General features: G+C 44.9%; 1 protein-coding gene across 1 annotated transcript; it reads right to left on the reverse strand.

The window, feature by feature from the left end:
• Positions 1–8,460: 8,460 nt before the first annotated feature.
• On the reverse strand, positions 8,461–13,666 carry LOC136469510 (classical arabinogalactan protein 9-like). The gene is made up of 4 exons (XM_066467678.1): positions 12,962–13,666; positions 9,148–9,267; positions 8,708–8,749; positions 8,461–8,505 (listed from the first exon to the last, which is right to left on the reverse strand). Exons 1-4 carry the CDS (start codon positions 13,664–13,666, stop codon positions 8,461–8,463), a joined length of 912 nt encoding a protein of 303 aa, XP_066323775.1.
• Positions 13,667–13,962: the final 296 nt, after the last annotated feature.

The following is a 13,962-nucleotide window of genomic DNA, read 5'->3' on the forward strand; positions in this document are numbered from 1 at the left end:
TCGTGTAGGAAACCATCAATGAAACAGGTCATGACACTTTGCTAGATACTGAAGTGCTTGATGCTCTAGACAAGATGATACGTGATGGGGAGCCAGAGTTCCTTGATGCAAGAAATTTGAAGAAGTTGGAGCAAATGAGAAAGGATGCAAAAACACCGTTGTTCGATGGTTCTTCTATGACCAAGTTAGAAGCTAACCTTTTGCTACTTGAGATGAAATCAAGGAATGGACCGTCGGACAAAGGATTCAATGATTTGCTAACTCATTTGAAGAGCAAGATGCTTCCACGGCCAAATGAGTTGTCGGAGAACACATATCAGGTGAAGCAAATGATCTGTCCATTGGGGCTAGAAGTACAAAAGATTCATGCGTGCTACAATGATTGCATATTGTACCATGGCAAATATGTAGAGTTGGATTAGTGTTCGGTGTGCGAACTCTCACGCTACAAGTCTGAGGACTGTCCTGAGGCGATGACAATCATTGACCGGAACAAAAGACCACCCAAGAAGGTTGTGTGGTATTTCCCTATAATTCCACACCTGAAGAGATTATTTGCGAGTGAAAAAATAACAGAGCTAATGAGGTGGCATGCCGAAAAGCGCGTGAATGATGGAAAGCTCAGACACCCAGCCAATGGATCACAGTGGAGGGCTATTGATTCTAGATACAAGATATTTAAAAGAGAAATAAGGAACGTAAGGTTTGGGTTGAGTACTAATGGGATGAATCCTTTCAACATGGTCAGCACCAATCACAGCACCTAGCCCATGACTCTATGCATATACAACCTTTCACCTTGGTTGTGTATGAAGCGCACCTACATTATGATGCTATTAGTGATCCAAGGGCCACACTAACCTGGCAATAATATTGATGTCTACCTACAACCAGTGGTGGATGAGCTAATGGAAATGTGAAGAACAAAGGTCAAGGTGTGGGACGAGTATAAGAAAGAACACTTTTATCTGAGAGCGTTGCTATTTGTAACAATCAGTGACCTACCGGGCCTTGGTTGCTTGTCTGGACAAGTTATGGAAGGACACAAAGGATGTGTGGTTTGCATGGAGGACACAGATGCTAAATGGATGAAGAACAGTAAAAAGATGGTGTACATGGGTCATCGTCGGTTCCTAAGCCTGGATCATCTATACCGCAAGAACAAGAAATCCTTTTGTGGCATAACTAAGGATCGCTAGGCTCCTCGCACTCTAACTGCGAAGGATATCTTAACAAAAGTGAACAAACTAAAAGTCGTCCTTGGAAAGGGCAAATGAAGCAAACAGGCACCGAGTTCCTCTATGTTCAAAAAGGAATCGATATTCTGGGATCTTCCTTATTGGCGGTTCTTGGATGTTCGCCACGCACTTGATGGGATGCACATCACTAAAAACATGACCGAAAGCCTGCTCGGCACCTTAATGGAGGCAAAGGGCAAGGGGAAAGATTCACTTAACACTTGTTTGGACCTGCAAGAATTAGAAGTGAGGCCGGAGCTACATCCTGAACTTAAACCTGATGGGACACAAAAAATTCCAATAGACTCATGGACCTTGGGAACAGAGGAGAAAAAGAAGCTCTTAAGTTTCTTCCATGAACTCAAAGTGCCTATTGGCTACTACTCAAACATCAGGAGGCTAGCGAACATGAAAGATTTGAAATTCAACATGTACTTAATGAAGGCACACGATTGCCATGTTATCATGACACAACTGTTGCCAATTGCAATTAGGGGTGTCCTACCGGAGAAGCTGCGTGACCCGATCATAAAGTTGTGCTCATTCTTCAATAATCTCACACAAGGTTATAGATCCGGCTACACTTGACAAGCTAGAGAAAGACATGCACCATACTTTGAGTAGGTTGGAGATGCATTTGCCACCGACATTTTTTGATATGTCTGTACATATCATATCACATCTCGTTCAGTAAATAAGAGCACTTGGTCTGCTGTTCTTGCACCAGATGTTTTCTTTTGAGAGGTTAATGAGCGTCCTGAGGAAGTGTGTCCGGAACAGGTACAGGCCCCGAAGGGTGCATGGTGGAAGGATGGTCGGCAGAGGAGACAATTGAGTTCTGCACATACTATTTGGGTCTAAATCGAATTGGTGTTCCTGTGTCTCGGCATGAGGGAAGGCTACTGTCACACCCCAAAATTTCCATTTTGGGATGTGACTAGAAAACACTAAACAAAATAAATGATTTAATAAATTTTCCTAAAATTAACTAAGATTTAGAAAGTTTGTTATTATTTTGTTAAATAAAAATAGCTTTATAAAACTCTTCCTAATTAAATTTTCCATATGGGTGTTGTATTCATGCTGGTTGCATTGATTTACTTGAGTGAAAAATGAGTTAGAAAATTTGATTAAGCCTCGAATAAGTTTTGTCCTATTTACAAAATTTTAAAACAAATTTCAAACTTATTTTTGTCAAATCAAGTTTCAAAACACTCATTTATTTATGATAACAAAAACTTTAAATTTTGTTTTGCATCAAATCTCTTCATTGCCCAATCTTTATTCTATTTCTAATAAAGATCATCAAATCTAACCCAATATTTTTTCTTTACAAGAAAATCCTTGGCCTTTTGTCCTTTCTTTCCTTTTTCCCCTTGAGCCTCTTTCCCTTTTCACGTGTTTTAATCGATGCATGAAAGAAATAGCCATGCCATATGTCATCACGTATCAAATTAGCAAGTTGACCAAAAACTCTACTCCTACCTTCTTATATTTGTTTTCTTTAATCTGGTCCACAGCAACCCATCAGGACAGCCCACGCAAGCTCCTCTATCCATCTCACTTGCAACCTGGCCCCACATGTCATCTCTCACCTTCAGCTCCTACGTTCCTCTTTGTGCAGACTGCAGGTGCAGAAGCCGAGCCCTGAGCACGCCCGGCCATGGCCGAATTTTTTATATTTTAGCCCTTTTTTGAAAGTTTCTCACAAATAGACCCCTGGAGGAAAGATTTTAGAATATGAACCCTTAGCTCTGCGCCATTGATGCTAGCGCTGAGCTAACACGTCTCGGTGCCAGCGTCCCTAGTGCCGAGCTCCTAGGCTCGAAGTGAACGTGGAAGGTGACATGGCAAGAAGCTCGGTGCCAGTCACTCTGCCGCCGAGCTCGGCGCCATAGATCTTGGCACCGAGCTCGGCACCAGAGTGACTAGCGCTGAACTTCCTGCCATTTAACCCCGGCCCAACCTTCATGCCCGAGCGTTCTTCCTCTTCTTTCTCCTTCCTCTCGGGTTTTTTCTCTCCCCACTTCACCCTACCTCACAAATCGGCATATTGGACCTTGGAAACTTTTATTTGATCCGTAGATCTTCAAGAGCAAGGTATCCTCGCTCCCCTCCTAGTTTTTTTCTCATCGATTCGGTATATATTAGTCGGATTTTTCAACCTAAGAATCGTCATGACTTAGGGTTTCATTCTATCCCTCAATATATGTATTATACAACCGTAGGATGATGCCAAGGCGTGGAAAAGCTAGCAAACCTAGGCGCATGTAGTTATGTTATGGGTTTATTATTGTGCATCAAATGAAAAACCCTAGGTTTAGGGCTTAATGTTAATTGCTTTCGGTTCTTAGAACGAAATTGGTTGTATTGTAGTTATGGTTCGCATTGACATTTATTTGTGATGTTTTGAGTTTTGTTTGTTAAATTACATCTATTTTGTTAGATGCAAGAAATGTTTCGGGAGGAGTTTTGGCGAAAATGGGGTCGTCCTCGAGAATTATACCCCGATGCGTCTAGCAAAGATGCCTCCGCCCCTCCTGACCTCCCTGTCCCTAACTGTGACTGTGGTTTCCCGGCCCATGTTTTTCAATTGAAACATCCGGACATAGCGGCGCGTTGCTTCTACACATGCAGTTGTTTTAATGTAAAAAATATTTCCACTATCCTTTTTCTGTATTTGTGTAAGTATGCTACTAATATTTTGTTGGAATCTCATTGTGTAGGACCATGAGAGGTGCTTTTTCTTTCAGTGGATCGATGGTGTAGATAAGTTTGATCCTAGGTACCTCCTTTTCAACTATTGGTTTAGAGGGAGACATCCACGTGAGCACTTCAAGCGGTGGGTTCCACCCCCTAACCCTCCACCAATGATGGCTAAGGAGAAGCACCTAGCTGTAGTTAGACGACTCGAGGAACCTCCTCTGTGCAATTATGGAGATCGGGCTGTGATAAACCCTGAGAATACATTGGAGTTTGTGTGTCCAAACAAGCATGAAGTAAGTGCAAAGTGTATGTGTTGAAATGTTGAGCTATATGTGTTCATGTACTAATGTCTACTTATTTAGGTGTTTTCAATGGCGAAATGTCGTTTCAAGGAGTGGTTGTATGGTCCTAAGAACCAATGGCTGGAAGAACCACGAAAGGTTAAGGAAAAGAAGAAAGAAAGGGTAATTTACAAAGCACCTCTTGTCATATGCGAATGTGGTGTTAAATCCAACTATGGCCTAGTCCCTTCAGAGCTTGGAATAGGCCATTATTGTGGCCATATGGTTGAGTATGATGAGGTTGGTTATTTTTGTGGTAAACATGAAATCATATTTTGTTTCTTTTGCTAAGACATATATGATATAATTTTTCATTTGAATAGAGCACTAGGAAATGCAGGTGGGAATGTTATGATGGTCAAGCTAAGTTCTTGGATGAACTAAAGAAGAGGTAAGTAATTGCATGGAAGAGGGGATATGGACCTGACTATGTCAACCTATTCGTTAAACATCACAAAGAAAAGATGCGTGAGTTTGCTAGACAACGCGGTATTTGTAACCCGATCGATGTTGGGCTTAACAAATGGGGATTGGAGAGATGTATGATGTTAGAGGAGGAGAGGGCAAGGAATGAGGCAAGGGAGGAGACACAGAGTACAGATGCAGGTACTTGAACGAGCATGTTGTTGCATTATGTGCCAGTGAGTGCTTGAAAGCATTTTTTTTCATTACCTGATTTTAAATGTAATATAATCGCGTTGCTAACTGATTGCATTTTATACATGAAGGGATTGGTTGCAGCGAGGAACATGCCACAGAGCTGGCTCATGCAAGGTATGAGGAGAAGTTAGATGAGCATAGATCACGAGTTGGTCGTACCGTTCAATCACCGATTGTGTTGTCTGATGAGGGGGACGAGGATGAGGACGACACTGGCAGACTGAGTGAGCTCATTGCTCTAGTAGAGGTGGGCTTGCAGGTGGCGCAGGAGGCTAAGGACGATACTAGCAGACTATGCGAGCTCATCGCTCTAGCAGAGGTAGGGTTGCAGGCGGAGGAGGCTGAGGAAGACACTGGCAGACTGAGCGAGCTCATCGGTCTAGCAGAGGATGATGATTACACGTTCTTCACTCAGGCCGCAGCAACTGCAGATGAAGCGAAGGCTGCTTACTACAGGCGATAGGCAGGTCAGAGCAATGTAGGTGAGCCTAGCCATAGCAATAGTGTTGTAGTAGAGGACTGGTACTCGGATGATGAGTTGCTTACTCAGTATGTTTCAGACTGAGGATTTGAAAGTGTATTTGCCCCTATGTCTACTGTCGGCACGTACTTCTAGTATTATTATGTTGTTTAATGTGGCATAGTATTGAACTTTTCATTATGTGGTTGTTTTCATTATTTATGGTCTCAATATTCTGCTTAATGTTACGGACATATTGAAATGTGAACACGTGCTGCAAATAAAACCTAACGACGTACGACATTATATAATTCAACACACAAAACACATGAAATGGCATGTGAGAACATGTACTGAACCTGGGTATAGAGTTTTCCTTCGACTAAACCTAACATGCCTTAGGTAATTAAACCAAACAACAAACACATAGATGTGGCATATGAATAAGAGAAAGTCATCCTAGTAGTGTGGCCACATCACAAATTATGTTGCATCTTCTCCATAGTAGCCTCCCATTGTTGTTGTTGGTGGTGGCGGGGATGACGGGGGAGGCCCCTTGTTCTTGTGGTTAGGGTAGGTGCAATATGGATCATTGCAGAGTGCCTCTTGTGAATCGGCACCATTGTTGTTGTTGTCATGTCCGTCATCCTTGTAACCGCTGCTAACTTCCCTTTCTAGACCAAAGATACGGTCCTACAGGTAGTAGATGTATTCCGCATGTAGATAAATAGGTCGAGGATCAACCCACCTAGTGAACCCATAGTTTTGTTTGGCCAAGGAAGACTACAATAAGTATGTCGTGTAAGTTATATAGAAGAGGAACATATTGAAGAAACAAATAGTAATAGAAATTACCCATGCTCGCGGGCATTTGAAGAAATAACGACCTCCATCTATTCCCTCGGTGAACATCTACACTAGGCAGTCCTCACCATGCATGCATTTTGGCCACTCTTCTTTCCTTTCATCGTATCCTCTCAGTGGTGTCTCTTTGGTGAAATCACTTTTGCTCTCAACTGGGAACCTCTCATAAAGAGCTTCCTCAAAGAAATCAGGACAAAGAGGACCCTCCCACCTAATGGTAGTTCCCTTCCCCTTTCCTCTCCCTCTGGATGACCCTCTAGACATTGGTACTGCAATGAAAGAAAATACTGAGGAGTGTTCTTCTTTCTTGTTGTGTGTGTGAATGAGAGGGAGTGAGTGGTTATTTATAGGTTGAGAGGAGGAATGGAGGCCTCTCAATGTGCCATGTCAGCGATCCGTGTGCCTCTTCACCTCAGCCCTTGGATCAAATAGTCATAAGATGGATGGTGGAGATAGAGTGGAGTTGTGCTTCCTTGCATGCCAGTACTATGTCAGTGAAGTGATAAATCACTACTGTCCTTATATCTGAAAAGTCTATTTTTATTGTCTGAAAAGCATAGATTAATTCACTGTTGCTTGGTAACCCAAGATTCATCTACAAAGTGTATGTATGATACGTTTAGATTATACACATTCTAATAAATTTACATTTAATCTGTGTACTACATTTGTGCCTTTTTAGCAGTGTAGTATGATTAATGATTGATGGAAAAAATTTGCAAGAGTTTCCCTTATTTTAGGAGCATCCACAGTTACAAACAGAGACATCATTATATATTCCAAACATTTAATCATCCAAGGAGCATAATGCAACCACAACGAACATCACAACCAACATAATATGTCCTACACAGTCCAAATAGTCCACAATGTCCGTACAGTCCCAAATAGTTACAGAAAAGTAAATACAAAATCCATAATAGTGCATACTAACAACTACCACATCCCTCACTGCCTCCTACTCTTGCCCTTACCCTTGTGACCGAGAGCGCTCATACCTAGAGTGTAAGGGTCACGCGGATGGCGTCGCCTAGTGCCTAGAGGCGGTGTAGGATGAGTCAAGGGAGCATCATGGAGCTGAGAGGGGCCAAGCTCCTCGTGCCTCTTGTCCACGTCATCGTCGTCGTCTTCCTCATCCTCGTCCCTATCCCCTATAGCTGCTTGGCTAGAGGAACCCAAGCCTCCTCTGCCTATGAAAGGAATGTACACGTCTTGCGTTGTGTCTGTCCTACAACCACAACGACCAGCCACACGGCGTAGACGACGTGACAGCCTCTGTTGTACAAAATTATGTTAACTGAAAGAATCTAATGTATTAATGATATGTTTGAAAGAATATTTTTAATCTTACATCCAGGAAGCTAACCATGTAGTCATCCGTGACTCTTGGCCGAATGCGCTCAATCTCTTCAACTAAGCATTTGAGTGTATTGCCCTGCAACAAAGTTCTCAGTAATAATACTTCTAAACAAATAGCAATAGGTTTTGTTTTCTTTTGTACAAGAATCTAACGTATTATAAGGGTGATACGGCTTGAAGGTGGCACTAACTAAAATAGATAACTCCTAATGTCGGTCCAAGAACGCCTAATGTACTGTTGTGCAACTTAATGTAGAAAAATAAGGCAATTGGCTTACCACTCTGTCCAAGATCGGTCCTGCCTCCACCTGCCTTCCTGCATGAGTCGATTGGTCATACGCCGTGTCTTCATTATCAGAGGACTCAATGTCGGCATAGTCATCTTCTATCCACTATACCCTCAGCCTGCAACATGTCGCACGCTGGTACCAAGCTTGGTACCGCCTGAACTCACGATTTGTGTGTGGCTCATTGTTGTCGTCCATGTTGTCGTGCATCTCCTCCCATTGCTCAATGAAGGACTGGTGGTGCTTCTCCTAGTCAAAAATCTTCTTGTTCTTATGACGATCCAACCTGCATGTATGTCATTATTACTTGAATCCATGTACTTGTCACCATATTAACAGAAATGGATCATCATGAGACTTTTGAAATATCAAAACACTTACTTGTGTAAGTCAACGCCAGTCGAGAATGGAGCCATAGGCCAAAGCTGTCTCACTCCAAATTGGCATGCAACCCTATCTGGCAAGTGAAACTCAATAGCATAGAAGCATATTAGAGGGCACCTCATCCTATAGAAGTCATCGTCGAACCCACAAACATTGCTCAGCTAAAAAGGAAGTGCGCCCTTTCCACCGTACGTCTCCCACTCCACCTGCAACATGTCCAAACAAGATGTTAGATGGTATACTAATCCTTTTCAAACCAGCATGGAAAATAAAATTTACTTACACTAGACGCCATCAGCGTGTCTAGCTTATTTGTGAACTCAATGTACGCCCGGTCTAACCTCGCGTACGGAACCCTGACCTAGTCCCAAAGGTACGCCCACATTGGCTGCCGACTTGGAGGCTAACCTTGGAACCACTCACGATGAGCCAGAACCTCTGGATGGCCAACTGGAAGATGAGTCCACATCCACAGCTATAATAGGTACACGCATCCACCAAGTGACACGTTGGACAAAGACCAATGACACCCCTCATACAGCTGCCAGTATAGAAAACACAAGACTACAGAGCCCCAGCTGTAGTGACACGCCTAGTCCTAGTCACTGAGGCAGTGGACCCACATCCAGGACGCACTATCACCCATGGCATCAGGGAAGAGAACATAGGCAAATAGGTGTAGGATCCACGCCCTGCAGTAGTACCCAACTATCTCCTCATCTACCTCCTCGGGGCACTATGTAAACTCTTCCCGTAGCCAGGAGATGAGAACTCCAGAAGTGTGATCCCCTTGCTCGCCAAGCTCATGCCCAAGGAAGGCCTCCACTCGTGCTCTCTAGCCCTCTAACCTGCACTGCCCGGTGACTGAGTTGCTGTGAATCCTTAGGCCTAGCATCTTCTAACAGTCCTAGAGCGTGACTGTCATCTCCCCGAAAGGTAGGTGGAAGCTGTGAGTCTTTGGCCGCCACCTATATTTAAGACAAAGCAAGATTACTTGTCAAAAAGGCAATCGCATGAATAAATGGCCATGAATGGAGGCAATGATTCAATTTAATACCTGTCAACCAACGTAGTTGTGGCCGCTGAGTTGAACTTGGGCAACCCACGATGAACCTAAGAAGAGATGACATCCAGGCCAGCTCTTTACAGGAAAGGAGTGTACCTATCGTCGTACCGCATGTCCAAGAACCCACTGTGGGTTCTAGGATGAAGGAGCGGAAGGTCCTGCATCGAATAAAACATAGTCTCATGTTACTTCATGAACACATATACGCTCACCATATTTTGAACAAAACTTATAGATTATTACCTGCCCCAGCGCTATGAGACGTCCTCGGTGGGTCGCCTCATACGTCGGGTCGAGCAGGTGGAATTGCGCCATCCTACAAAAAAAGTGAATGAATTAGAATTTCAATATACAATGAAACATGAACTTAGAAATGTATAAGTAATTGACACAAATACAGGCATAAATTGAGACATACATAATTAATTAAATGAATACGACAAATATAAAATAATAAAATCAACCAATAGTCGCACCTCACTAATCTACCAATGGCAACTTCATAAATTATGGCCAAGTCTATCGCACTTGCCACGCTCGTACTGCTCGGGGTCAGTAACAAATGGAGTTCCTCTCCCATGCCTCATTCTTCTGGGTATCTGATCTATAACCGTCCTGTGCCTCATCCTCTGCCTTGATCCACGCTTGTTCCAACGGTAAGCTAGATCCACAATATACTTTGGCCCATCAGATGGAGGCCACTCTCTAGGGTCCTGGAAAGGCACGAAGCGGGGGCTCCATGTGTGCACAAGCGTGTCGACACTAAACTCGTGAGATATCCTCCTCTCGATATTATAGTTGCGATGCATAGCTGCTACCACCAAATGAGAACATAGAAAGTGGTACTGCCTTTGTTTACCACAAGTGCATTTGAAATCTTGGAGGACAACCACATGGATCCTCGACTCTCAGACCTCACCATCGGACATTGTACCTCCCCTATGCTCGACCTAATAAGTCCCTGTGGCATGGTCAAAGCATGTAACCTCATGTGTGTCAGCCCTTTCTGTTGCCTTCTCTAGGTGTGTCTTTGGTTTCGGAGCCCATATCTCTCCATCACTCCGCAACTGTAATGCATGGGCGTGTCTATCGTTGAACCAGGCAACAAGCTTATAGAAGGTGAATTGAATGATTGCATTCATGGGCATACCATGTATCCCCAATAGCAACTTATTGAATGACTCCGCCATGTTGCTGCACTGAAACTTGTACCTCCATCCACTGGCGTCGTGAGCTCTCGTCCATTTCTCCAAATCCCTCATCAAACTTGTCAGCCATTGTCTACCTTATGCATTTGATGCGGTTCTGACCTGCTCCAACTTTTCCTAAAAGTACTTGTCCTCAAGCTGTCAAGTAGCCTCCTAGAACAGATCAAAGTTACCCTTCACACCATCCTTCCAGAGTAGATTCTCGGCAAGATGCCGAGTACACCAATGATGGTGCAAAGGTGCATACCCCTCTATCTGCTCTCGCATGGCATTAAGTATGCACTGGTGCCTATCAGATATGATGCCAACCTCCCTACTAGGCCTAACCACGTGTATTCGGACTAGCCTCAAGAACCATCGCCAACTGTCATTGTTCTCCTTCTCAACCAAAGCAAATGCCAAATGAACCAACTTGTTGTTCATGTCACAGGATATGGCTATAAGAAGTGTGCCCTGGTATTTGCCAATCAAGAATGTATCATTAATGGAGAAGATGGGACGACAGTGCCTAAAGGCCTCGACACACTGAGGGAAGCACTAGAAAGCATGAAAGAATATCTGCCTCCTATCCTTTCATGCATTTGGTTTTGGGATGTACTCATAATGCATGCCTGGATTCACCGCTTTGATTGCATTGAAAAGAACTAGTAGCTGCTCATACCCATCCTCCCAGTCCCCATATATCATCTTCCATGCTCGATGCTTAGCCCTCCATGCTTTACCATAAGTTATCACATAACCTCCATACAATGCCTCAACGGTCCTGATAATTGTCCTCACCTTCATGTTGGGTTCTCCCTGCAAAATTCCCATCAACCGCTTAGCAATGTGGGTAGATGTCAACTGCCGATGCCTTAGTGTTAGCTCATGGTTAGCACAATTGTGTGGCCTGACAACTTTTGTGATCTTCTATTTTTTGGTGACCTGTTGCTTCCTTGCACAAACCCTCCATGGGCAGCATTCTTTGTCACACACAATTGTGTAACGGCACTCCGCATATGAATGCAATACCTTGAAAGGTCTCTTTCATATCACTACAAAAGCCTGCAACCACCTCTTCAATGCAGGGAGGTCATTGAACACTCTCCCATTCTCAATTACCATGTTAGGACCGGCCTCAGGAGCTTTTAGGAGCTCATCATCACGTCCTTCTACAAACGCCTGATCAAAATGAGCAAGATCGCTGAACTCGTGAACTCTAGGATCACGACGGCCGGGAAAGATACGCCTCAGCATCTCAACATCACTCTCTATTAGCTCTCCAACAGGGCGATCATCATCAAAATCAAGAGTCCTAGTCATCTCATATGGCTTTGAATCATGCATAATTTCAACACTATTGGAGCCATGGAATCCATCTCCAAAGTGCACTTGCACAGCAACAGGGGGCACATCCACATTCTCAGGAATGTCTCCTGCAACATAAGTAGAGAAATGAGGAAATAATGAAAGAAATAGATGTAAGGAATGGGGTAAGCTCCTAAAAACCATGCGGTTAAGACACTTACTCAGATGATTCTGTGTCAAAGGGATCTCATGGGGAGGATCTGCCATGGAAACATGAGTCTAACAACCATCTCCAACTACCGCATTGGGGGCAGATTGAGCATCGAGAACCATAGGTGCAATCTCCACATGCATATAAGGTTCTAGAACAGGAGGGTCAATGTGTGCCTGCTGATCCATTACTGGGGAAAACCCATGAGGGATGGGATCAACTAACACCCAATGCACAACCACGTCCAAACATTGCAGCTAGCTGTTCATAGCCGATCTCACATAGTTCTCCCACCAATCCGCACAACAAATTAAGATCATTCGCCTGAGGATGTTGGGATGAGAACCTAGGTGCAGTACACCATCAACTGCAATGCCATCATCTCCAAGGCAATGCAGCTCCTCCCAAGCCCTTGCAACCATCTCACAAAATAAAGGCCTATCATTGAATAGCACAGGCATGCGTTGCATGTCAACAAACTCAACATATCCATAGCGATCGCTTTCAACGGTGCCTCCATAATATATGGTCACTAGGTTGTCCATCTAGTTCAAACACGTAACGAAACACATGTCCTTTAGTCCAAACTAGATGATAGATAGTACCTAACAAGTACTTTCTAACTTCAAACTAAGTAAATAAGATAATAACTACGTATATATATACAGTGTACTCACTAAATAGCTAGATCATATTTAGTTAACTAAACATGTAACTATATATCTAAGTAGCTATCTAACTATATCTATGTACCAATGTATCTATGTTTCTATCTATCTACATATATATCTCACTAGATCACTAAATAAATCAACTACCTGAGTCATAACATTAACTAGTAAATAACAAATGCCAACTAAGTAGGTACATTGCATATTCATAATTTTTACCTTTCCAACGACTGATCCATGGACGTCGACGGAGTCATAGCGGACGATGGGCGTGGGTGAGGCCGACGATCTAGGTCGGCAGTGGCACGGCTGGCCGCTGCAGGTGGCAGGGCCGGCGGTGGTGTGGCCGACGACAGCGGTGGCGCGCGGTGGGCGTGGGATGCCTAGGGCTCCGCGCGGTGAGTCTGGCTCAATGGGCATGGGAGGCACGGCGGCCATGGCTGAAGCTGATGGTGGTGGGCAGCAAGGTAGGGTGAGGCCAAGGTGAGGAGAGGGCACAGCGTGGGTGTAGGAATCAGCGAGGAGACCGGGGCATGGGCGGAGGGGCACTGGCCGTGGCGCGGTGGCAGCAGCGTGGCACGGGTGGCCAGCCATGGGCAATGATGTGGCATGGGGGGGCGGCATGCCCGTGGGGCTCGGTGCTCCTGCACGCCGAGGCACGGCGGCCACAGGGCGCGGTGCTTCTACATGCCGAGGCACGGTGGCCGCGGGGCATGGGCTGTCCATGGCGGCATGGTGTGGGGCGGGCTCGGGGCGGCCGTGGTGGTGCTCGGCGGGCTTAGGGCATGGGTGCGGGCGCGGGCACGGCGCGACATGGGCGAGGGTGGCCGGTGGAGGCGTGTGCGGCGGCGGCGGCGAAGCTCGGCTCTGCTCTGCTAGGGCAAGAGAGGGAGAGGAAGAGAGGAAGTGAGGGGTGGGGCCCATAGGTAATAAAGGCTCGACGCCAGTCACTCTAGCGCCGAGCTTGGTGCCAAGATCTATGGCACCGAGCTCGGCGCCAGAGTGACTAGCGCCAAGCTTCCTACCGTGTCACCTTCTACGTTCGCTTCGAGCCTAGGAGCTCGACGCTAGGGACGCTGGCACCGAGACATGTTAGCTCGGTGCCAGCATCAATGGCGCCGAACTAATGGTCCATATTCTAAAATCTTTTCTCCAGAGGTCTATTTATGAAAAACTTAAAAAAGGCTAAAATGTAAAAAATTCGCCTATAAAAGTCGCCA

The sequence above is a fragment of the Miscanthus floridulus genome, chromosome 8, assembly GCF_019320115.1.
Source record: "Miscanthus floridulus cultivar M001 chromosome 8, ASM1932011v1, whole genome shotgun sequence".
In the NCBI taxonomy this organism is placed as follows: Eukaryota; Viridiplantae; Streptophyta; class Magnoliopsida; order Poales; family Poaceae; genus Miscanthus; species Miscanthus floridulus.

Coding starts and splice junctions, on each gene's coding strand:
- LOC136469510 (XM_066467678.1), bottom strand. CDS start 13,666: ATGGGCCCCACCCCTCACTTCCTCTCTTCCTCTCCCTCTCTTGCCCTA. Junction 9,268..12,961: donor ATGGATCAGTCGTTGGAAAG/GTAAAAATTATG, acceptor TCTTAAATATAG/GTGGCGGCCAAAGACTCACA. Junction 8,750..9,147: donor TCAGTCACCGGGCAGTGCAG/GTTAGAGGGCTA, acceptor CTCATCTTCCAG/TTGGCCATCCAGAGGTTCTG.